Here is a 24361-nt window from a genome sequence, read left to right on the forward strand (position 1 = left end):
TACCACTAAGCACATGAAATAAGGGCAGTACCACACAGATGCTGCTGTTTGGTACTTGTTCACCTGGTAATTCATAGATTCGTAGATTCCAAATTGTAATTATCTAGTCTGACCTCCTGTATAACACCGACCAGAGAACTTCCCCAAAATAATTCCTAGAGCAGATCGTTTGACTAAAATCTTGATTTAAAAATTGTCAGTAATGAAGTCTGCCAGTTCCAGTTAAAAATATATATCTTATTTCCAATCTGAATTTGTCTAGCTTCAACTTTCAGCCATTTGATTATGTTATACCTTTCCCTGCTAGATTGAAGATCCCATTATTAAATATTCGTTCCCCATGTAGATACTTATAGAGTATAACCAAGTCACGCCTAACCTTCTCTTTGTTAAGCTAAATAGATTGAACTAGAATGATGCTCACTGCTCTGTAGTGCATAACAGAGCAAAATTCTGCCTTCCTTGACAGCTCTGCAACCCCAGTGACATCAGGGGAGTTTTGAGAGTGGGAAGCAATAATAATGATGGAGAAATTGTCCTGTGTGTTCAAGTGGTATGTGGAGTTCTAATGAAAGACTCCGAATTTGGGTTTGTAATTCAGCCTGAGCAGAGATGTAGCTCCATCTTTTCTGTGGCTGACCCATGAAAATGGCAAAAAAGTGACATCATGTAACTTTAAGGCTGTAAAATAAAGCCATATGCTCTGAAAGCATGTGATTCATGACCACGGCGAAATGGACTGTGACCAAGAAATGACTGCTTTAGGCTCATTAAGATTGGTTGGGGAACTGGGTGCAAGAAAGTTCCTTGGATTTTCAAATCATTGTAATGAGAAGAAAAAATATCCTATATCTCAAAAGCCTGTCCTAATATATACAAATATTTATGCTCTTCCAAGAGCTTTCAAATGTTCCCACTTTTTCTGTTCTGCGTTACACATGCAAAACATCCTCATAAATGGGTAATAAAAGCTAAAATAAAAAATACCTCTTCGAAAACATACACAGATATTTAAGGGCTGTTTTTTAATTAGAAGTGCCAAAGTTTTCCTCTAGGGTTTCTGAAACCTTGGTTTCCCCGACATGTGGGCATAATCAGGAAGTAACCACGTAGACAATCAAACATGGACCCAAACAACAGCATAGTCACAGAGGTGAGTAGGGAAATCAAGTCACCATGCACGGGAGATCCTTTTCTCACTGAAAGTAATGGCAGAACCCACTTTGAGTGTCCATGGGAGCATGTTCGGGCCTCTAGTGTAGTGGGTTTTTTTGCCATATCTTTGGTAATCTGAGACAAGAGGAAGTTCAGCAGAGAACTGGGTGCAGGGTTGTGATAACGCGGTATCCAGGGTTTTCTTGTCAGTGCTATTGAATGCATGTAAATAGCTTCTGAGAAAGGACTGTGCTCACTGTTGTTTCAAGCACTTTACTATGGTATGCGCTCTGTATGGTATTATGGTACACGCCTTAGGGGCGTTTCTCCTGTCTGTGGTCACCCCAAGAAGAAAAAGTGGTTACTTACCAGTGATTGCAGTTCTTTGAGGCGGTTGCTTCTAGAGCTGAGCAGAAAGCCGGGGCTGTTGCAGGGGAATTGTCACCAGATATTGCGTGTCTGAGGTTATATGAGAGAAGTGCCATCTACAGCCACTCAGTTCTTCCTCCTCCATGACTGTAGATGGAGGAAGCTCTGCCATTTTCTCGCTGTCTGAAGAGCCAGGGTCCTAGCTAACCCTTTTTCATAACGTTTCCCCCCCCCCCCCCACACCGTACACACACACACTTTTTTATTGTGGTGTTTTTAGTGGTTTAGAGTAGCTGTAGGATTGCAACTATCACACAGTGTCAATGTGCACTTGGGTCTCCAGTTAAAATCAGCTCAGTGCACGGTCCCTCCACAGCCAGGAAATAATGCCAGGGAACCCCCTTTGCAGTGCAGAAGCAACCGGGCACAAATGTTTATACATATTTTTAAAGTAATTTTTTTGTTTTAAATGGATCCACTCAACATTTCCTTGAGCTTGAGCAGGTGAAAGCCTCTTTGGCACAGGGCTGTCTGGCCCTGTCTTCAAGATCCACCGGCGACGGCAAGTGAAATGATGTTTGAGATTTGAGGCCTTCCCCAGAGGATGACCACAATGACGGCAGAGGTTTCTCTACAGGTTGGCAGGGCATGCTCAGATTCCCAGATACTTCGTTACAGTCGTACTGTTCCAAACCAGTCACTGCAGCTGTAATTATCATTGTACCTAACCTTGTTTCAAGAGAACAAACCATTGTGCACATGGACGTTTCCTTTCCACCTATAGACAAATGCTGTTGTACTAAGGTTGGGACACAATTGCTTGGAAACCTGGCCAGATGACACTTTTTTAGTGCATTCCCCTGCCTTCATTGTTTTCATTCTTTCCTACTTAGGTGGTCTTAATTATCAGTGGGAACCTGAGCTTCCTCAACTGGTTAACCATAGTGCCCAGCATTGCCTGTTTTGATGACACCTGCTTGGGATTCCTGTTCAGTTCCAAAGAGGGATGTGTGAAGGACCAAGTGTTGAAGATACAAGCCAAACAGGCAGCAGGACAGAGACTTCCTTTAAGATACGGTAGGTCATTCCTGTGAGGAATAAAACCTTATCTACCTAGTGCTCTTATCACTTTTATTCCAAGCTCGGCCACTGGCCTGCTGGATGAACTTGGGCAAGTCCCTTCACCGTTCTGTGCCTCCGTTTTTCCACCTGTAAAATAGGGATAATGATACCTCCCTTTGGAAAGCGCTTTACATGAGCTAGGTCTTATTATTATGTATGCAGGGGAAGGGAAGTATCTTTGTGTGATAATTCCCTAGTGGGATCATCCACATTGAAGGACTTCTGGATCTTAAAACCTAAGCCTCTGCTACTTCCACTAAAGAACCATTAGCACAGAGGTAGGAGCTGACTTATACACTTCTATCCTCCAGCTACATGGGGGGATACTTACATGGAGTTAGTGCAGGTTGTATTTGCTTATAGAAAAATAAGTCTCTAAAGCTAAAATTCTGATATCGTTGCTCCTGGTGGGTGGCACCTTGTTCCACTGACTTCAGTGGGAGTATTTTAAGATATTATTCAGCATGAGGAAAAGCATCAGATGTATCAAATTAAACAATATATAGGTAGAAAACTTGCCTCCACTGAAGTCAATAACAACACTCCCGTTGATGTCCATGGGACCAGAATTTCATTGGTATTTTTTTTATGTTTAAACGTGGAAAACGTTTTTCACATTTATCACACTGGCAGTTTTGCAGCATTTGCCACTGACACGATGGACATAATAGCTCTGTCCAGATGTCTTTAGACTGTTTGGGAGTCGTCATTGTTCCAACATAAGCAGAACGTTTTGATTCTGGAATTAAATCAGTAATTTAATGTGGTGCCAAACCAAAAAAAAAAGGAGGGGGAGGGCATAAAATCGCCTCACAAATTTTAAGGGGTGGGGCTATCAGACTTTGTCAAGAATGCTGGGCTTGTTCGAGCATCAAGAACTTGGCTGTCAAATTGCCCCGGGCATATAGTTTGGCCTACAGGTATAGCATGAAAAAGTAAATAGAAGTTTTGTTAATCTGAATAAAAAAGGAACAATGAAGCATGTGGCTAATGTACACTGCTAAGATTTAACAAAAATAAAATCATATCCCCAAAGAGAACTGATAGCGCGGAGAGAAGGGGGATTTACTTATCTGGGTAACAGATGTAGAACTGTTTCTAGGATTTGTATAAACAATATGTAAGCAACAAATTGGACATAATATCAACATCAGTTACAGATGCTAGTTTTTAAATATACCAAACATCCTTCAGAAAGACAAAAACATGTTTACAAAATAAAATGCCTGCCTGTGGTTCTTTTGAAGCAAGCCCGATCCACCTCAGATTATGCCGTTTATTAAACAGAAGTGTTTAGTTTCAGTAATGCTCATTACGTTTCATTACACGATGTATTTATTTTAAATATTTTACTAGAAGAAATCTCTTTTCGTTGCAGCATTTAAATTCCAAGTCGCTTTCCAGCAGGGCTGGTAAATCCAGTGATTGGAGTGATGCTAGAGATCTCCTGTTGAGTTGTGTGTTTTTCAGTCACTCTGAGCAAACCTATGCCTGTCTTGTGGGAGAAGAGACAGAAAAATGGTTCTTCAATTTACCAATCTGTGAATCGTTTTGAGGATGAGAGAGATCCTCTTATGACTCAACTTCCTAAATTTACTCCATGACATTCTCTGATGGGTCTCCCCAGACCACAAGTTAAGGATTACTTAGAAGAACCTCCCATACTTGCTACAAACTTGGGTTCAGTCCCAGCTTAAATCCATCCCTGTTCCAGAAAGCGCTTATGCACGTGCTGAGTAATAATGCATTGCTGAGTCGGTGCCTTGGACAGGAGGGCCGTGTAGCAAAAGTCCTATAGGAATGTTAATCCCAAGAGTCAGAAGAATGGAATGTGTGGCATTTTGTGCCCCTTTTGTTCATGTGAAGGTTTTTATAAGGAGCCTGTCACATGGGACCAGATATTCACGGCACCAACTCCCATTGATTTCAATGAGACTTAAGTGACTAAGTACCGTTAAGGATCTGCGCCTTGGTATCTAAGGGCCTGATCCAAGTCTCACTGAAGTCAATGGCAAGATTCCCATTAATTAGGCTGCAAAGCAGACCCTGCACCTCTTCCGCCAGTTTCACTCCTTTCTGTTGCCATTCTCCACATGGATTATACTGTAACTGTGGTTGAAGGTCAGATCGGTGCAACTTGGAAGGCATGGTTATGATGTACACAGTTCTGTAGGTGTCTGTGGTGCTTTACAGCCATGCAAGAAGAGACGACCTGTGGCCCCAATGAGGTGACTGTCAAAGGGCCAGATCCTGCGTTCACCCAGTTAGTGGCAGAGGAGTCCAAGTAGGGTGACCAGATGTCCCAATTTTATAGGGACAGTCCTGATATTTGGGGCTTTTTCTTATATAGTCGCCAATTACCCCCCACCCCCAGTCCCAATTTTTCACACTTGCTCTCTGGTCACCCTAAGTCCGAGAAGCAGGGATATGCAGAATCAGGCCTATATTTAGACAGCATCCAGACAAATGGTGACCTGGGGAGCACCAACATTCGCAATAAAACTTTGCAGTCATTGGTGTTCGTATCTGATTTGTTTTTTCCCTTACAGGCTAGAAGCCTCAGGCCATCTGAAGGACAAAACAAATTCCCTGAGCAACTTATGTATTGCTTTGCCTGATCACAGAGGCAGCCCTGCTGCGATGCAGGGGGCTGAGTTAGATAACCCACCCGAATCAAGCGATTCTCCAAAAATATTCCCAGACTAAACAATTATTCAGACTGCATGAGAAGTTTAAATAACCATCCCGCTCCTGCAGAGATAGGAGGAAAGCTACGTGCATTTGCTTTGAGTCTTCTCCTTTGACTGTCCACATTAAATTAAAAATCATCAGAAGCACAAAAACCCTTTAGAGGCTGCCTTAGCTTATTTGTCTGATTCTCTGTAGACTGAAATACTTCATTTTATCCAGTACAACACCAGTCTCGTTTGCCGTGTCCTTCATGCAGGCCATATTCCAAAGCACTTTGCAACATAAAATAATGCAATTCTGAAGTTGAAATAATAAGTGGTAGCCAAAGGAAAGAGAAGTGTACAGAGGCACTAGCCAGGGAAAAGATGAGAATCAAAGAGAAGAGTTTTGTCAGTGGCAGGGAGATTCAGAAAAGCAAATTCCAGTGGTAAGAGCTGTGGAGGAGTGGTCTCTCTTCCACCAGTGGTGAGGAAGGACAAGGAAAAGGCTGGTGTTAGGAACCATGATGGGGAATAGAGAGGGTTTAAAATCAGCTGGAGGGAGTCCATGGAGAGTCTTAAAAACAAGGAGGGCAATTTTGAACAATGTCTAAATGCCAGCTGTGGTTTTTTCCTACACTAAAACTGTTATTACTCGAACATTTTAGACATTTTTCTTTTCAGCCCCTTCTCAGACTATTTAGAGAAAGGCAGATCTTTGTAGAGAGATTTCATGGCCTACTGGCGAGGATTTGTTTGATTATGTGTAAGAATTCATCCACTTTAGCTTGAAAGGGAGCTGACACCAACTGTTAGCAGCCCTCTGAAATTGCCTGTCAGGTGACCTGAAAGGATTGTAGGGAAAAAAAACCTATCTTCTTAGAAGCAGGGTCTGAACTGATCATGAGCAACTTCAGACAGTGAAGTCACTTCCTTTCTGGTTCTGTTTGTGTTCTAACCAGGCTGCTGTGTCCGCAAAGTGGTGAACGTCTCATTTGGACTCCTGATCACCTATCTCAGTATACCTGTCGTGCTCAACCTGCTTAATTCCAGACAAGTCATGAACACCTCATTCAACCCGCTCAGGATAGTGAACACGTACGGCGCTTTTGGAAGGTACTAATCATTTGAATAGACCCACAGAACACCTGCTCTGTTCTATTCTCCTATCAACATCATGAAATATAGTCAATTAGCCAGCCTTTGTGTCTTATACATTTCTTTTAATCCTTCTGGTAGCTGATCGGTTCAGAGTAGCCGTTCATTGGGGATGTGGGGGGGAAGGGTGTGCTTGAAAGGGATCACAGAATCCTCTCCTACGGTATAATTTATTTGACTATAGTTTTGCTTTAAATTTATAACTGTTCTTAAGGGGCACAATATATTAGATATAAAAACATTATGATAATATGCATAGAAGGTAGAGAATCATATGGGTCATATTTAGAGTGATTTATTTTCTCTCTATTGTGTGTGTGTGTGTGTGTATGTGTGTGTGTGTGTGTGTGTGTGTGTGTGTGTGTGTGTTCCTTCCTTCCTTCCTCCCTCCCTTTAGTTGGAAAAATCTCCTCCATGAACCTGCCTTGCCTTTCTGCTCTGGCAGGAGGAAAGTCATAAGGATGCCTGTAGCGGGGGTGACGAATCACTGGCACAGCGCCTCCTGCTGGTTGTCTCGGGAATTAGCTCTCCAGCTCCGGAGCGCCCTCTGCTGGCCAATGTCCCACTTGTCGCTGGTCCCCATGTCCCTCCCAGACCCCGGTGCCCCTTCCCTCAGGGTTCTGCCCTCTACAGTACCCCCACAGTCTCTGGGTCTCCCCTCCCAGGGGAACCCCCCCAACCCTCTATCCCCACCTTGCCTCAGTGGTTACTGCCAGTCATCATCTAGCCCCCGCTCACTGGGGCGGACTGCAGTCTGTAATCCACTCATCACTGGCAAGGGGGGTTTGGACCTGCTGCCTTGGCCTAGCCCTGGGTTGCACCTCTGCAACCCCAGCACCTCTGTAGGCCTTCAGCAAGGCCTCCCGCCTGGGGAGTTGCCAGGCTGGAGCTCCCCAGCTCCTTTGCCTTTCCCCAGCCCTGCTCTATCTCAGGGACCCTGCTCAGCTCCCAGGCAGCCAGGTCCTTCTCTCTCCACTGCTAGAGAGAGACTCCTACAGCCTCTGGCCCTCACCCCTCTTATAGGGCCAGCTGTGGCCTGATTGGGGCGTGGCCCCAGCTGTGGCTGCTTCCCCCAATCAGCCGAGCTTTTCCCCACCACAGCCCTCTCCCGGGCCTGTTTTAAGTCCTTCAGGGCAGGAGCGGGGTGACGACCCTGCTACAGTGCCCCTGAAAAAGAGCCTTCTGCGTGATAGCATACAGAGTTCTGCATTAGGTGGTTGGGCCACCGTATTGTAGTCATACTAGCTATCTCTGCAAGTGTCCACATAGGCTAAATACTTATCACTGCTTTCAACTGCATAGGACTTGTTCCTCTATCTAACAGTTGGAAACTAGCTGGTTTTGCGGTAACACCAGAGGGGTAGGGAAGGAGAAGACCCTCAACATAGCATGTGCAATCTGTTGTTGTTGCTTTGGTATTACGACAGCGTGCAGGGGCCGATTGATGATGAGGCCCCATTGTGCTAGGCTAGAGTAAGAGACATTCCTTGCTTTGAAGACCCTGTAATCTGAATAGACAAGACAGAGAAAGGGGAGAGGAAAGGGATATAAAATAGAAGCGGAGTGATGGTTTACAAACAACATGTTAGTTCCCCAGTTTTTGTGCTTGCAGCCAGGTCGGGCTGATGCGGACGAGAGTGTGTTTAGGTGCCCGCAGCACACCCATTGTGGGATCTGCGTGCCTGCTAGTTCCTCTTGATCAATTATTGAGCTGTTCGGAATTTAATCGGTATCTCTTGAGGATGTTGCGGGGAGGAAGTAGAACTGGAGGGCCGGGAGTTCGATCATCCTACCAGCTGGGTGCGCAATTCCTACTGAAGTCAATATGAGCTGTAGCCAGGCAGCTGATGGAAGGACTGGGCTCAAGCCTTTTAACCCAGTTGGAGGGTCTGAGGTAATCCTGATGAAACTGGCCAGTCTTTCATAGTTAGACCTCTGCTTCTGCTAGCCGCAGGCCCACACTGTGCTGACCATGAGATGTTCTCTAGAGCAGGGTTTCTCAACCCATGGGTTGGGACCCAAAACTGGGTGGCTAGAATGTTTCAAAGGGTCGCATGGCAGCTCCTGCCCCATGGGACTGGCTGGGCTCATCTCCCTGCTCCAGGCACTGCGACCTCTGGAGTCCCAGCACCACTCAGGTTGGGCCCAGCCGTCATGATAAGGGGAGTCTGGGTAGCCAAATTTGAGTGAGTGGCACTGCAACCCCATGAGCCAGGTCAGAGCTCCACTCACACAGGTTTGGTCCAGTCAGGGAGGCGGTAGGTTGCAACGCCCAGGGTGGAGAGCCAAGCCCAGCTAGCCCCACGGCATAGGAGCTGCTGAAGCCACCACAGTGGGGTGAGTGCCGGGCAGGATCCAACTGAAACCACCCCAGGGCCTCCGGCCCCAGACTGTGTAGTGGATCGTGATAGGTCGTAAACATTTACAAATAGGTCCTGAGCCCAAAAAGGTTGAGAACCACTGCTCTAGAGGCCTGAGCCAAAGGATGGAAACGGCTCCCATTGATTTCAGTGGGTTGTGGATCGTACCCCAGAAAACAGCCAACTGTTTTCAAAGGGGCATTATACAGAGAGGGATCTGATTGGCTGCTGAAGATTCTGGCTTAGCAGGTACCTAGTGTAACTACCCAGGTGTGTTAGGTCCTTATTACAAAAATGTAACCTTTGTAAAAGCCATGTCACGCCGTGAGTGGTAGAACTACGCAGCAAGCCCATAGTCACACTGGGCTTTGAAATAATCTTTTACCCACCTTTCAAACAAGCAGACATTTCTATTCAGCCTCTGCAGAAAGGGAAGCTTTAAACAAACACGATAAAAAACAAACCTCCGCATTTTAAAACATAGATGTGTTTTGCGTGACATGTGAAAGCCCTGTTTTGGAGGAGGATTGGTGGGGGCAGGGTAGGAGTGGTGAGAACAAAGTTGTATTAATCCTTGCACCTCTTAGAGTGGTGGAGTCTTGGAATTATGGGAGTTTGTTGTATTTGGGTTGTTGTTTTTCTTTTTCCTCTTCAGTCTAAGGTTTTTGTTTCAACAGTTACCAGAACCGAAAGAGCATGTGATGAAATGCTGCTGTAATATGTTTGCAATTCCAGCCTATGTAAACCAATAAAAAGAGGATTGCAGCTCATAATGAATATACGATTATGTGAAACTTGACATATTTTGAATCACACAGTAGGAACCTACTTTTATTAGTAATTTGGTGTCCCTGATTTACAGTGTGTTTGTAACCATTGGGCAGCTAGCCACGGCTCATAACTCAGCCGAAGGTATCGTATGGGACTTGGCTGAAGAGTCCAGAAATCTATTAAAGGCAGGTAACAATTATAAGTTGAGATGAATGGCAGTCCATTCGTTGCAAGTGTCCATCACTGGAAATAAGCAAAGCGGGAGGGAATGGCTGGTCTGAGCTTTCAGTTTCTTGGGTTGGTGGTGGAAAGACCAAGAGAGGACGGAATTAGGGGAGGAGTTTTGGACCAGTTTGATAGCTAGAATGATGCTGTTATGCAGACACCGTGGCAAACAGAACGCTCCATTGTAGAGCAGCGTCACTGACAGATCTTTGGAAAAAAGCCCCTGCGGAATGGATTTTGACATGGGCGCCTCGCTATAGATCTCCTTTTGTGGCGTGGTGCTTGCACTCTGCATTGTCCGATTGCCTTGCTGTTTGGAGGCTGGCAAATCATAAGACTTAGGTCTGTGTGTGACCTGCCGTAAGGCTGGGGTGGTTTTTATATGTCTAATTAGGTACAGCCAGCTTGTTTTCCTTTTCTGTTTCTCTTGGCTTCAGTTGTGATGGCTCACACGCCGCCCTGCCCTGCTCGGCTGCTGAGCAATGGCTCCGTGAGACTTCTCCTCCAGCTGGGATGGCGAAACGCTTGGGCACTTTCAGACAGTTGTTAATGGTGCCCCAGGAGTAATCTGCTAGGGGGTGCTCCATATGGGGTGGGTTGTATATGCCAGCTGGCTGCCACATTCTAGAGCAGACATAACCAATTAACCTGGACGCGCTGTACGTGTATCCTGCCCATTGCCGCAGCCGAGGCTCAGCCTGGAACTCTAATGCTCCATGACCGGCAGCTCTACTAAGTGAACCTGAAGGAAGCCAGCCCGGTACGGGCTGTGCTGAGCTCGTCCCAGCTGGAAGCGTCTCTGCTGATCCTGCAGATGGAGTCACATGAAATTGCATGTGCAAATACCAGAGTCGGGGGGTGCCATCAGGGCAGCCACACGCGCAGATGACACGCATGCATTTTTGCACATGGGTCGTCACGAAAATCTGAGTTAGTGTGGATCACTTTTGTGATTGCCCGAATCTCCACTGTCCCACACGAGTCGTGCAGTCACACAGCTAAGCCTTGCACGCCAGAGGGTATGCTGCCATTAGACTGTCAGAATGGCTGAGATAAAGGGATGTGCTGGAAACCAAGTAGGGGGAGAGGCTGATCTCGTGGTTAGGACGCCAGTCTAGGACTTGAGAGACCTGGATTGAATTCCCTGCTCTGCCTTGTGTGACCTTGGGCAAGTCTCTTAGTCTCTGTGTGCCTCGATTCCCCAGCCATAGAATGGGGATAGTAGCACTGCCCTACGTCACCCAATCGCCCACAGGCCACCGCCTGGGTTTCTTCACCCGGGGAGCTGTCCCTCCGGGTCTGGGTTCCCACAGCTACTGTCTCCACCACCGTCTGGGTCCCGGCTTCCTGCAGGGCCCTCTCCGTCTGGGTCTCTCTCTCTCAGTAACTGGCTCGGTGACAGGCTGGGTTCCAGCCTTTTGTGGGGTCAGTCCCAGTCACCGCCTCTGCCACGTTTGGTCCCACCGGACCTACCGGCACCTCTTCCTGCCACCCCTCAGTCCCTCTGAGGGGGCAGTGCCTCTTTAGATGGCCCAGTTTCCGGCAACCCCAGCAGGCTTCCCTGCTCTAACTGCTTCCCACCTCTGGGCTGCCCGGGACTTCCTGTGGTCCAACTGGGGTCCCGTCCCCTTGCCAGGACTGACGTGGACCTCTTGCGTTGGGCCTGGGCATATCCTCCAGTGGTTCTCAAACTTTTGTACTGGTGACCCCTTTCACACAGCAAGTCTCTGAGTACGACCCCCCCCCCCATACTTTAAAAACACTTTTTTTATATTTAACACCATTATAAATGCTGGAGGTGAAGCGAGGTTTGGGGTGGAGGCTGACAGCTTGTGACCCCCCCCCCACGTAATAACCTCATGAGGGGTCCTGACTCCCCATTTGAGACCTCCTGGGATAAACACATTAAAGATGGTGAGGTCCTTAGGTGCGGTGGTAAGGGGGGATCCATAGAAGTACCTTCCATCGATTGGTTCTCAGCCGCTTGTCAGAATCAAAATGTTAAGCTGCTACCACATTTCACCTTAGCCGAAAAGCTAAAGGCAGGATAAAAGAAATTTTAGGCTAACGGGGCAGTTCCTTGCTGACTGTCAGTATTTAGGATTTGGCACAGCCTGAGAAAATAACAACGCAATGATTATTTCCCACAGCATTACTAAGGAACGAACTGAGATCATCTTCCAAGGTACCTCCAGCCTGGACCCCAATGATCCCATGGCGGTTTGGGAGGAGTATGAATTTAAATGTAAGCCTGGGGATTTGAAGAGGAGGCCGTGCCTTATAACACCATACCACTATCGTCTGGATTGGCTCATGTGGTTTGCTGCATTCCAGGTATGTACCTTATATGCCCTGAGGTTTGTGTGTTCTCTGGCCCAGAAAGAACAACGGAAGGCCAGAGAACAAGCAACATGAAACTGCTGTGCCCCTTGAGTAGACCACTACGTCAACAAATGTTTGTTTCAGGTGGTGTTGTAGTTGGTGGTGGTTAAACTATAGAAATAGGATCACACCTTGCTCTTATAAAGAGACCCTTTTCAGCTGAGGATCCTGTGCATATAAAGTAGTTACCGTATATACTCGATCATAAGCCGGTTCGTTTATAAGCCGACCCCCCAAGATGGGTAAGTAAAAATGGAAATTTTTTATAACCCATTCATAAGCCGACCCTATAATTCAGGGGTCAGCAAACTTTGGCTCCCATCCCATCAGGATAAGCCGCTGGTGGGCCAAGATGGTTTATTTACTTTGAGCGTCTGCAGACCCGGAAGTAAACCTAAGTAAACAAAGTGTCCTGGCACGCCAGCTGCTTACCCTGATGGGCCGGGACAGCAACTGGTGGGGAAATTTTTGGGGGGGGAGAAGCTGGGAGTCAGGGGAGTAACCCCTGTGACCACTCCCGACATGACCCCGCCCCTAGCCCAGGACCCCCACACTCTCCCCATCCAATCCCTTCCCATCTTATCAGGGGAGGATGTCTCTGACCTGGCTGGAGCGGCTCCAGCAGGCTGGGCAGCGCGGCCACAGCCTGCTCCGGCGGGCCAGACCGGGCGGCGCGGCCACAGCATGTTTTACAGATAGTATGCTTACAGAGGTCACTTTTCCCATCACTGAAATGCACCCACCTCTGGGGTGGAACACTACAGCTCACAGGAACACTTCACAGCACTTTAGGACAGTGAAGAAGGATGCTTTATGCAGTTGGAAGTGCAGGGGGAATTTAGGTAGGTAGAATGTGATTGCTCAGTTTGGAGCTTTGTCAGAACAAATGGGCTCTGCTCTTAGGAAAAACATGATAGGGTCTTTAATTTCCAGAATAGGTGAGCACTTCAGTGATTACAAAGAATATACAGTATTTACTGTGGATTTATTGCACATTCACAGGGGAGAAAAAAATATGTGAAGCCCTAGTTTGAATTTCTATTTAAAAATAGCTTTCCAGCTTGTTTCTCGCAAATTAGAATAAATTAGCAACACATACTGCTAAAGTCACTCAATAGTTGTTTTTGTGACCAGGAGGAGAGGTACCTCCAACCAAAATATTGTGCGTCCATCCCTCAAGGAATGTATGTACGTGTCAATAAAGGATCACTTTTTAAAATTAAATGGAAAAAATGAATGCGGTTGAATAGGGGTTTAAGCTCAGTGGTGAATATGGCTCAGTTTTAGGTTAAAAAAAAAATTTCTCAGAAATAATAATTGTAAAAACACTTTGAACTTATGTAGGTAGTGATTTTCACCCAAAGATTTCCCAGTGCGTTACAAACGTTGGCAAGTATAATTACTTTTACTATAAAAAATGGGGAAACTGAGGCACAGAAAGGTTACCTGATTTGCCCAAGAGCACACAATGAGTCAGTGGAAGTCAGGTCTAGAACCAAGTTTTACCATTCCGAGTTACCTGCTCTAACTGCTAAACTCTAGTGTCTCCTTTCTGTCAACCCTTTGAGACTAAATCTTGTGTTCCTCCCTCAGTGGCAACCCAAGCAGTTGGTTTCGTTGGGAGTTTTGCTGAGTAAGGACTTCAGAATTTGTCCAAATATCTTTTCCCCCACATGTCACCTGAAAACAGATGGGTGGTTTTTTTTAGTGGGGAAACTTGCAGAATTGTTTCTCAAGCCTTTTTATTCTTTTCTTCAGTCTTATTTACATTCCCATTAAAATTTACAACAGAAGTTACAAAATCAAGGCTTGTGAACAATTACATAACATGAACCCACCCCAGAATATTTTATTATAGACATTTTCCTTCATCTTCTTGACTCTCCTCTGCCTCCTTCTCTCTCCTCCCCCCCATTTTCTGTCTTTGTGGTATTTTCATTTAGGCACCTTTTAGATTCTTCAGCAATGACATAAGCATCTCTCTCTGGCTATGGTTTTATATTTACCCCTCAAGTTTTTGTGTGCTGGAATTTCATTTAATCTGCATTAGGTATGCTTATCTCTCAGCAAGAAGACAGCAAAGGTTCAAACTCAAGCCAGTCCATAGCATTAAATGAAGATGCAGTGGGTTGAATGGAAGCGGTTGGTTGAAATCTCATTGTATTGTGGAAGGTTTTGAGTGTAGGAGAGAGAAACAGCGCTGAGATGAGAGAATGGCCGTTTCTTTCCAAGACAGGACTATCCCTATGGTTTTAAAATACAAAATGTTCTCAGGTTTGAAAACAAGCGAGGACGGGGCATAGATACTAGTGCATTGTTCGCAAGTGTTGGCAGTGATGGTGTTGAATGACACTGTTACACACAAGTTAGATCTTTCAGCAGACATAGACCTGGCATGTTGAGTGACACTGATATATGTGAACAGCTTGGGGGAGGAGCAGGAGAAAGAATTAAAGCAGGCCCATTTACATCTCTTCCTTTTAATTCAATAAAAGGTCCCCAAGGTGTGTCTCTTACACTCCCACACATGGGGCTACAGTTGTATTTGTGCATTCAAAGCTCTATAGTCACACATGTCAATTAATTACACCTCCACTAATTAAACTTGATGATTCCCCCATTGGCAGTAGGGACATGAACCAGAGGGTAAATGCCTACTGGTCAGTGTGTGTTTGTGTCTCCCCCCCCCCCCCCCCCTTCTGTGCCTGATCCACAGAAAGTGTAAATTTATTACAACCCCCAGCTACCAAGCCTGGCTCGTTAGCTCAAACTGTGGAGACTTCTGCTTTCAGCTCTGGAGGCCCCTGATTGAGCCTCTGCTATCAGCGAAAATGGCAGCTGTCACACATCCATCGGTTTCCCCAGTGTCACGTAGCTGGGAGCAGAACCCCGGAGTCTCTGTTGTCACCATCTCTGGGTGCATTAAAGTGCCCAGTGGAGGATGCTGGTAACTGCCCAGAGTTTTCCATCAGTTGCTGCTGCTTCTTCTTAGACCTGACTAGAATTTTCCAGCTGAATTGCAGTGTTCAGAGGGTGAATTGCAGTGTTCAGAGGGTTGAATTGCAGTGTTCCGAGGCTGAATTGCAGTGTTCCGAGGGTGAATTGCAGTGTTCCGAGGGTGAATTGCAGTGTTCCGAGGGTGAATTGCAGTGTTCCGAGGGTGAATTGCAGTGCTCAGAGGGTGAATTGCAGTGTTCCGAGTGAAGTAACAGTATTGCAACTGGGCTGACACTTTGTAGAAGCTGAGTCATGGTCCACCTTTCCCAGCAATCCCAGCCTGCATTTCTGCTACCCCTTCTGCCACTCTATATTGTGGGGGAAAAGTGGGCTGTCAGTGGAAAAAATGGTCTGCATGAAGTGGGTTCAGATTCTGCTTAGAAAAAACATTGACAAAATGGGTAGAAAGAAAGAAGAAGAAAAAAAAACGCATATCCAGCAAAGAAACAGGGTGAAAAATGGAGAAGGAGCAGGGTGAAAAATATCATGACAAATAATGTAAATGCAGCGGCAAACATTTTCATATATGGATGCCCAAAATTAGGCACCGGAATATATAGAGTTAGGTAGTTAAATCTGTAGTCTGATTTTTTCAAAGGCCCTGAACACCCACAGCAAAGTTAAAGGTGGATGTAGAACCCAGAGGTTCTGGCTATAAGAATCTGCAGGCTTAGGATTGGGGACTGTAGACTCTGTGGTAGACACTGCTTCCTTATGGCCACTAGGGGCCTAGGCAGGGCTGCCGCCAAGAAGTACCGAGAGGCTAAGACCTGGAGGAAGTCCCACCCTAAGGGGGCATGAATGACAGACCTGTGTGATTCCCTGATTGGCTGGCACTCTCCATATAAACCCGGAAGCCATTTCTGGGAGTTGCCTGAGCAATGCAGATCTCTGGTGTGCTTCCTTGCTGTGACTTGCCTGAATCCCGGACTCTCAGCCTTGGCCTGGCTTCTGACCCTGATCTTGTTTTACTGTCGTTGGCTTAGAATCATTGCTGGCCTTGGGGCAAGACCTTAGCCCAGCCTGACCCCTATTCTTGCCACACACTCTCAATCTGATAGCAGACTCTGATTCTGTGGTTTTTACCTGGCCTGGCCCTGGACTGATCTTCAACTCTTCCGTCCAGATGTCGAGCAGCTCACCCCATTCCTACAGGCTGCCCACGATGTAGCCCTGACACTGACTCTAAGTTCCCTGCTCAGAACAAATGACGTTTCTGGCAGCACCACTGAAAATTAGACCACTTATTTCTGGTCTATATTGAAATAATGGCATAATTATATTGGTTAGGGGGTTGAAAAAAACTATATCCCTGACAGATGTTGCTATGCCGACATAAAGGCCAGTGTAGACGCAACTATGTTGTTGGAAGAGGGCTTCTGAGGACATAGCTAACTTCGTTTAGGGAAAAGAACGAGGAGTATTTGTGGTACCTTAGAGACTAACATTTATTTGGGCATAAGCTTTCGTGGGCTAAAGCCCAGTTCATCAGATGCATGCTGTGAAAAATACAGTAGGAAGATAGATAGATAGATATAGATATACAGAGAACATGAAAAAATGGAGGTTGCCATACCAACTCTGACTAATCAATTAAGGTGGGGTATTATCAACAGGAGAAAAAAAACTTTTGTAGTGATAATCAGGATGGCCCATTTCAAACAGTTGACAAGAAGGTGTGAGTAACAGGAGGGGGGAAATTAGCATGGGGAAATAGTTTTTACTTTGTGTAATGACCCATCCACTCCCAGTCCTTATTCAGGCCTAATTTAATGGTGTCCAGTTTGCAAATCAATTCCAGTTCTGCAGTTTCTCGTTGGAGTCTGTTTTTGAAGTTTTTTTGTTGAAGAATTGCAACTTTTAGGTCTGTAGTTGAGTCACCAGGGAGGTAGAAGTGTTCTCAGACTGGTTTTTGAATGTTATAATTCTTGATGTCTGATTTGTTTCCATTTATTCTTTTGTGTAGAGATTGTCCGGTTTGGCCAATGTACGTGGCAGAGGGGCATTGTTGGCACATGATGGCAGTGGTGTTCCTACACCACCAGAAAAAAACAGTCTGTCACCATAGGCTGCATCTACTCTTCAGGTTTTGCCAACATAGCTATGCTAGCATAGTCCTCATACTGTAGACCAGGAATCAGCAGCCTTTGGCACGCGGCTCGCCAGGGGAAGCACCCTGGCGGGCCGGGCCGGTTTGTTTACCTGCCACGTCAGCAGGTTCCGTGATCGTGGCTCCCACTGGCCGTGGTTCGCCGTCCCAGGCCAATGAGGGCTGCGGGAAGCGGCACAGGCAGAGGGATGTGCTGGCCGCTGCTGTAGACAGACCCTTATTTAGGTACCTAATTGGATTTAAGAGCTTAACCTTACGCAACTATGCTTAAAAATAATTGGCATTATATATACCATGTACAGAACATCCAGCCTACCTGTTGGAAGGATGGGTGTTTTTCTGTCCTTAAAACAAACCCCTTTAGCCAGGAAAAGGTTGGTTTTTGTTGCTATTGTTTTTTAATTGAATCACCCTGGGTAGATGGCTTGGGGCGGGGGAGGGATGAGAAACCAGGGGAGTTAAATTCCAAGGGAAAAGTTTGGAAATTCAAACTGGTTTTGCTCAAAAATTGTTAAGGGGGCTTATAAAACCAGGCTCCTCCTGTCTCTGGATTACAGTTTATTTCTTTTATTGTTTTCCCAGTTTTCCCAGGCTGCCCGATGACTTTTGGAGCAGCGGGCCTGAGAGCTTTGCAGTTTATTGAAGGTGGTCAGTTAAGGAACTGACATATCCAACTCCTGACAAGCTGCAGAAAAGCTAGTAGGGCTTGGGGGAAGAAATTTACCATCCCTTTGTGCTGCGTGTGACAGGTTCCTCTTTGCACCTCATCACGTTTGACATATGACGCCTTCTTTCACTTGGGGCTTCCTGAGAAACTTTCCACTGTGGAGCATAACTACAGGATTTGCACTAGGGAAACACAGGCATGTTGACAGAAATAGGCCCAAAGCCTGTCATGGCTGACATGGGCCTTCACTTGTCACATGTTTGAATAGCTGGCATATCCGAAACGTTAGAAGCTCAGGGATTTTGTTCTGGAGCGTCTAACTCTGAAGTGCAATTTATTAGTTGACTACCACTTAATTACTGTCCTGGTCCCGCTTTAATTGCATGTAATATAATGTGACATTACTTTCCAAGAAATCGCTTTTATGATCTTAATTTTATTATCTAAATACAATATCCCTTTTCATTTGGTTTCTAAATCCCTTCCTTGTTTTGAATGTGCATCCCGTGGGTGCGGTAGCTCTGAATTAATGTCCTTCATTTAGCATTGGGAGGGACATAACCAATCCAGTAACATGTCTGTGTCGCTTCTCCCTATCTGCAGAAGAGAAAATCTGCAGGGGCATTGACATGTAGACATCAGTGTACTTTTCTTTTAAATTTATTTCTTAGCAGCTGCTTAGAATGGGATTCCCTTTGTACCATCTTCCAGCTGATAACATGGTCATGAGTATGTATAATATGAGTTATGTGAGACTCAACAAATGTCTCAAGAATATTTTGGGCTTGAATCCTACAAGCATTTATGTTCATAGGAGTAGTTTTACTCATTTGAGCAGTGCCAATGACTTCATTGGAGCTACTCTCAGGAGTAAAGCTACTCAAGTGCATAAGTGCTTGCAGCATCATGTTCTTGATCAGCTGCGGAAAGGATATTGTAACAGTACAATAATTTCTAGGCCACCATATGACTTAAAAAGAATCTGAGTCCGGTTCTGGCTGGAATGTCCATGGAGATGCTAGGGAGGAGGGGAAGAGGAAGGTTTACTCCTCCAGAAGGATCCAAGTACAATCCCAGTTCCTGCATTCAGAGAGGGCAAGGAGTACTCAAGCCAACCACCAGCTGTAACCCTAGCCTTCCCGAAGAGGGAAGGGTAAGACCAGGCAATGTGCCTTCACAGAGCTGGTCACTCGTGGTGGTGGGAGAACACGTTTCCCACTCTTTTGTCTTGGCCAAAGGCAATATGGTGAAGGCTGATTAGTGTTGTCATATTGTTGTAATAATGAGAGCTTTGTTTGGGAACTGGACAGGATGATATGTCTTTTTGGTCTAAGTAGCCGATGTTCGTGCTTCCATTGCTTAGAATTGTCCTGACTGGTCAGAACCTCAGCTGGTATAAATTGGCCTATGTCCATTGAAGTCAACTTAAGCCAAGATTTGGACCAGTATAATTCCATGTATATTATTTAGAGAGGTCACTGCTAAATGGAAAGAACAAATTGATACTTCAGGAGGAGACAGAGAAAAGCAGGAGAGCAGAAGACAGCCTGAGGAGGAGCAGGGGGCTAATGAGAGGGTTGCAGTGGGACATAGTGGGGCAGGACTGGAGGTACATGATGGGGTAATAGGGAGGCTGAGTGGGTGCAGCGGGCTATCGGGGGGTACGGGAGGGAGGCTGAGTGGGTGCAGCGGGCTATCGGGGGTACGGGAGGGAGGCTGAGTGGGTGCAGCGGGCTATCGGGGGGTACGGGAGGGAGGCTGGGTGGGTGCAGCGGGCCATCGGGGGGTATGGGAGTCTGACAGAAGAAGGGCACATGACTAGGGGGTGCCAGGGAATGGGGGGGCAGTGGGAACTGTCAGGTGTTAGTCTATGGGGAATGTAGGAGGTGGGGCTGGGGCTGGGAGACTGGAAGCATGTGGAGGGGGAATGTGAGTAGGGGAAGAGAGTAGGTGTGTGGGGTTGGAGACAAGGAGAAAGGTTAATGATAAGGGAACAGGATGGATGCGGGGGGAGGGGATAGAATGGCAGCCCCCCCAGCCTCCTCCCATGGCAGGTGTTACAAGCAGGTAAGGAGAGTTTATACTCAAGCAGCCGACAGAGAGACCTGCGTTTGTGCATTTCAGGTTTTAAAAACTACCTGACAGTATTATTTATTAAATTCTCGTGGTTTGCTCATGGTTTTTGAACACTTGGGGTTGACAATAGTGTTTGAGCCGGCCGATCGGCTGAAATGAAATGTGTGCAAGATAAAACCAAAGAGATGGACGGGGGGTGACCTTTTTTTGAAAACTTGTCAGTGTAAAATACTCTGGTTTTCCCGTCAGCTGAGATGAGCATGGGACAAAAACCCCAAAGGATCTGCTGCCGTTTGAACGGCCTGCTATCTATATTGGGTGTGTTCCAGCCACTCGGTTCTCTCTCTGTTTCCCATAGCAACGGAAATAACAAACTTTGCCATTACAGAAGATTTGCCTTTTATTGATGCTCTGTGTTAATCACAGTCTTGCAGGTACAGCTGCTGGGTTTAGCTTTCCCACAGTGTCCCCTACTGCTTGCTTGAAACATCCATTTGGATACACGTGTATAAAAGTCTTTTTATGGAACAATAAAGCTGATAAAAGCACGGGTAGGTGAAATGCTCTTTATGGAGATGTGCTGGATACCCATATTAAATACACAAGCTTCATTATTTCAGAGAAGGAGATAAATAGAGAGGGTCAAATTCTGCCGCTTGCAGTGAGTAGGTGCAACCCCCTTGAAATCAGTGAGCCAGATTCAGAGATCATTTAAGTAAATTGTACACGGGTCAGCAAATGGGTATAAATGAAAGAGAATAAGAGGTGACATGGAAGAGGAGTGCAAAATGAGCATTTCAGAGAAGGTACATCAGGCCGGTGCTCCTGTTTTCCCTCTCGCCTAATACCAGAGTAAGGCACCAGCCAATTAAATAAAAAAAAGCAACACATTTAAAAATGATAAAAGTTTTTTTTTTTCACATGGCACACCATTAGCCTGTGGAACTCACTGCTACCAGATATGATTGAAGCCGTGATTTTAGGAGCTGAGAAAGAATTTGATATTTATAGAAATAGGAACATCTCCAGCTATAAGAGACAGGATGTGATGTGTAATAGATGGAAACCTTCATGATTCCAGGCATAATCCAATCACTAGCTGATGGGGGTTAGGAAGAAACTTCCCCAGGGGTAGGTTATTCCATAATTGCTGTTTCAAGGATTTTTCCACTTTCTTCTGGCTTGGGATGTGTCGGAGACAGGCTGAACCACTCGGGCCAGATCAGTCTGGGGATTCCTGCAGTATGTCCCTACGTGAACACCTCTTGAGTAGTTGCTTTTCCTGCTCTGTACCCTCTCCCTACCACTTTGAGGCATGTCGCCTTCACCTTGCACGCCCACTGAGAGGCAAACAGAGTCCAGCCATGGTAGTGGTAAGGGGCACAAAGCAGGTAAAGCAGCTAACTGGAAGGTTAAAGACGAAGCTTCCAACACAAGCTCTCTACCGTCCCCTCCGCGCCCAGAGGAAATTCAGCAATCCCGGGCGCAGACTGGGGGGCAAGTCACAGAATAGGCCAGATTCTATTTCTACGCGTAATCTGGTGCAATTTCATTGACTCCAGCGGCGGTACCTCTGCTATCACGGCAGTGTGCTTTAGAGCATTGTAGCATCCATTGACTTCACTGCAGCCCCTTACATCAGGGCTGAACTTGGTCCCCGAGTGCTTTTCCACGCGGTCACCCCTTCCGATCCAGCTCACTAGCAGCTGAAAGCCATCGACAGCTGAAGTCTGTTTGGTAGCCAGTGTGTGATGAGTTGATGGGTCTCGTGCCGGTTCCTGATGGACCTCAGAGAAGCCTCCACAATGATTAGCGCCGTCGTTGCTGATATCTCGCTAATGAGACTGAACCACCTCACCTTGGGGCTAGGTCTCGCCAGGGCAGCGCTGCTGTTCCCTGTTGGGACCCTAGGAAGGGTTTGAAGGGGCGGGGGGTCCTGTATAGGTGCAGCCCCACTCTCTGTGCTGTACCTGATCTGTGGATGCATAGAAGGCTTTGTTCCCCGGGTCTGTAAAGCTGGCGTTTTCAGTATGCAATGACACTTCCCCGAGGTGCATGACTAGGCTAATGAAATCTGGGCTCTTCTTACTCGAAGGACAAAGGGGAAATCACAAGGGCATTCCAGGCTGAGTAAAACCTCCTGCGTTTGTCCTCTGTTTTGTGGGTAATGTCTGGAGCAGGAAGTCCTGAGTGCATCTTTGTTACTGCAGAGAGCCAACGGGATCTCTACTAACACAGGAGCACCACTGGAACTTGCTGCCTCTCCGAAGAATGTGTTATCCATTGGCTAGGGCACCAGGTTGGGAGTCAGGAGATCCAGGTCTTATCTTGGCTCTGTCACTGACTCCTGGATGACATGGGCAAGTCACTGCCTGTCTCTGCCTCAGTTTTCCTATATGCGAAATAGGAATGATGATGCTTACCCACCCATCCCCTTTATAAAGCAATTTAAGATCTTCATCTAAGTGATGGTTGAGTGCTAAGTATTATATGACCGTCTCTCATAATAAAAGCAGGGATGGGCAAAAAGAAGGCAGGCATGTTACTGCTTGGACTCTGAAATCCATACCTACTTACGGATCTGTTGTTTGTTGGTAGCTTTGGTGTGACTGTAGAGCCAGCACATTCAATGAGAAGGCAGGTGCTTTTCTCACCATCAAAAACTAGGATTTTGTAAGTCTGATATCTTTGCATTTCCCCTGCATTTTCCTGACACTGCTGCATGCTTTTGTGCTACGAAAAGGCAACTGTAACCCTTTTAGGTATGACACCACCATTTCAGTGTCACTTAACTCTGAATCTAGTTCATGTGCGTGTGGACCTTCTTGCCCCTGTAGTTTTAAATGAGACAGGATGTTCTCTCTTTCCTATATGCAAAATTGTCTTAAGGTGTTTTCTGCTTACTGCCGACATAGAGGAAGTATTCAATATAGATTTCCCTTGGAGAGATTGCGTAGCCCCATCTAGATGCACTGAATTTGTTTAAACATGCTGTGTGAAGCTGTCCAATGTTTACCCCACACACATGTTTGAAATTACAGCTGGCACTAGAGATTATATATGATGTGCCAAGCACACATCCTCTCCTTCAAAACTCACTTCTCGTGCAAAGGCCACAAATTCTAAACCACCGTGTTAAAGATGGGAGAAAAGGGAGAGAGATAAAACCACTCTTCAGAATGAACCTTCTTCTCGAGTCTCTAAGGGCAGTGGATGCTGTCTTCTTATTTATATTCTACAATCCTCAGATAGCTTGTGTCCTGTAATGCAACACGGTTGTGCAACAGTGTCAGGTGTTGGCTTCATAGCTATACGTGACACAGACATACGAAATGTTAAGGGAGAGTGCTGCGCTATCAGAGATGCACCCTTCAGACAAAAAGTTCAAATAAGCCCCCTGTCTAGCAAGGCTGCCCCGGTGGCATTTCAGAATCCAGGGTTTCAGAAAGAGGATGGGGGTAAGCCCCAGTGTTCCAGCCAATATTCCCTTCTGTCACACAGGTTCTAGTGTCCAAGACTATGTATAGGCTATTATGCATTTAACTACATACTTCTTAGGCTGCCTTTTTTGCTTTTAAGTCCCTTGAGCACAATAGGAGACCACAATGATTCATGCTGTTACTTGTGGCAGCCAATAAGGTGCTACAGATCTTCACAAAGCGGCAGTACCATGCGGGGCCCGTAGAGCAACATGCAAGGAATCACGTCTAGGCGAGGTGAGTTTACTGCAAGGCTTACTGGTTTAGCTCAGAAAGAAAGCTCCGCTTTTGACAAACCAGGCAGATCTGCTGAATACAAATTCCGAAGGTTTCCAGCTTGCCACAGCAAGTCCAGCCACTGGTGGAGAGCACATGAGATTCCTTAATATCTATTCTCTGTCCAACAGTCTAACACTTTGGCTTTGTTTTTCTCTCCGCCCCACATACTCCTCTTCTGCCAGACCTACGAACAGAATGAATGGATAATCCACTTGGCTGGAAAGCTGCTGGCCAGTGAAGAGGCGGCATTGTCACTGATAGCGTTCAATCCATTTGAGGGCAAGGCACCACCAAGGTAAGCTGTTTCTATAAAGGTGACAGGTGTATCCAGACTCCATCTACAATATGCTTCTTTATAGCTCGGAGGTGTAAACATTGTTTCTTTTTAGTGTGCATTTTATTTCATGGGACACTGGTACCCCTTCAGTAGAGCAGTGCCTGCTGAAAAATTTACACTCCTTTTAACACCTTTAAACACAAATTTAAACACCTTTACCTCCTTCCTACTGCTCCTTGGGCTGACTTACAGTAAGCCAGCTGTC

General features: G+C 46.1%; 1 protein-coding gene across 6 annotated transcripts in view; it reads left to right on the forward strand.

The window, feature by feature from the left end:
- Positions 1–24361, forward strand: part of LMF1 (lipase maturation factor 1) — a 331417-nt gene that overhangs the window by 284616 nt on the left and 22440 nt on the right. For all 6 annotated transcript variants that reach the window (XM_065560223.1, XM_065560224.1, XM_005288979.5 and 3 more), the window contains 4 exons: positions 2418–2601; positions 6278–6431; positions 11980–12163; positions 24002–24114. In XM_065560223.1, the coding sequence (XP_065416295.1) occupies positions 2418–2601; positions 6278–6431; positions 11980–12163; positions 24002–24114 (635 nt within the window). The remainder of the gene's footprint in view (positions 1–2417; positions 2602–6277; positions 6432–11979; positions 12164–24001; positions 24115–24361) is intronic.

This window comes from Chrysemys picta, chromosome 10, assembly GCF_011386835.1.
Source record: "Chrysemys picta bellii isolate R12L10 chromosome 10, ASM1138683v2, whole genome shotgun sequence".
NCBI classification, from domain to species: domain Eukaryota; kingdom Metazoa; phylum Chordata; order Testudines; family Emydidae; genus Chrysemys; species Chrysemys picta.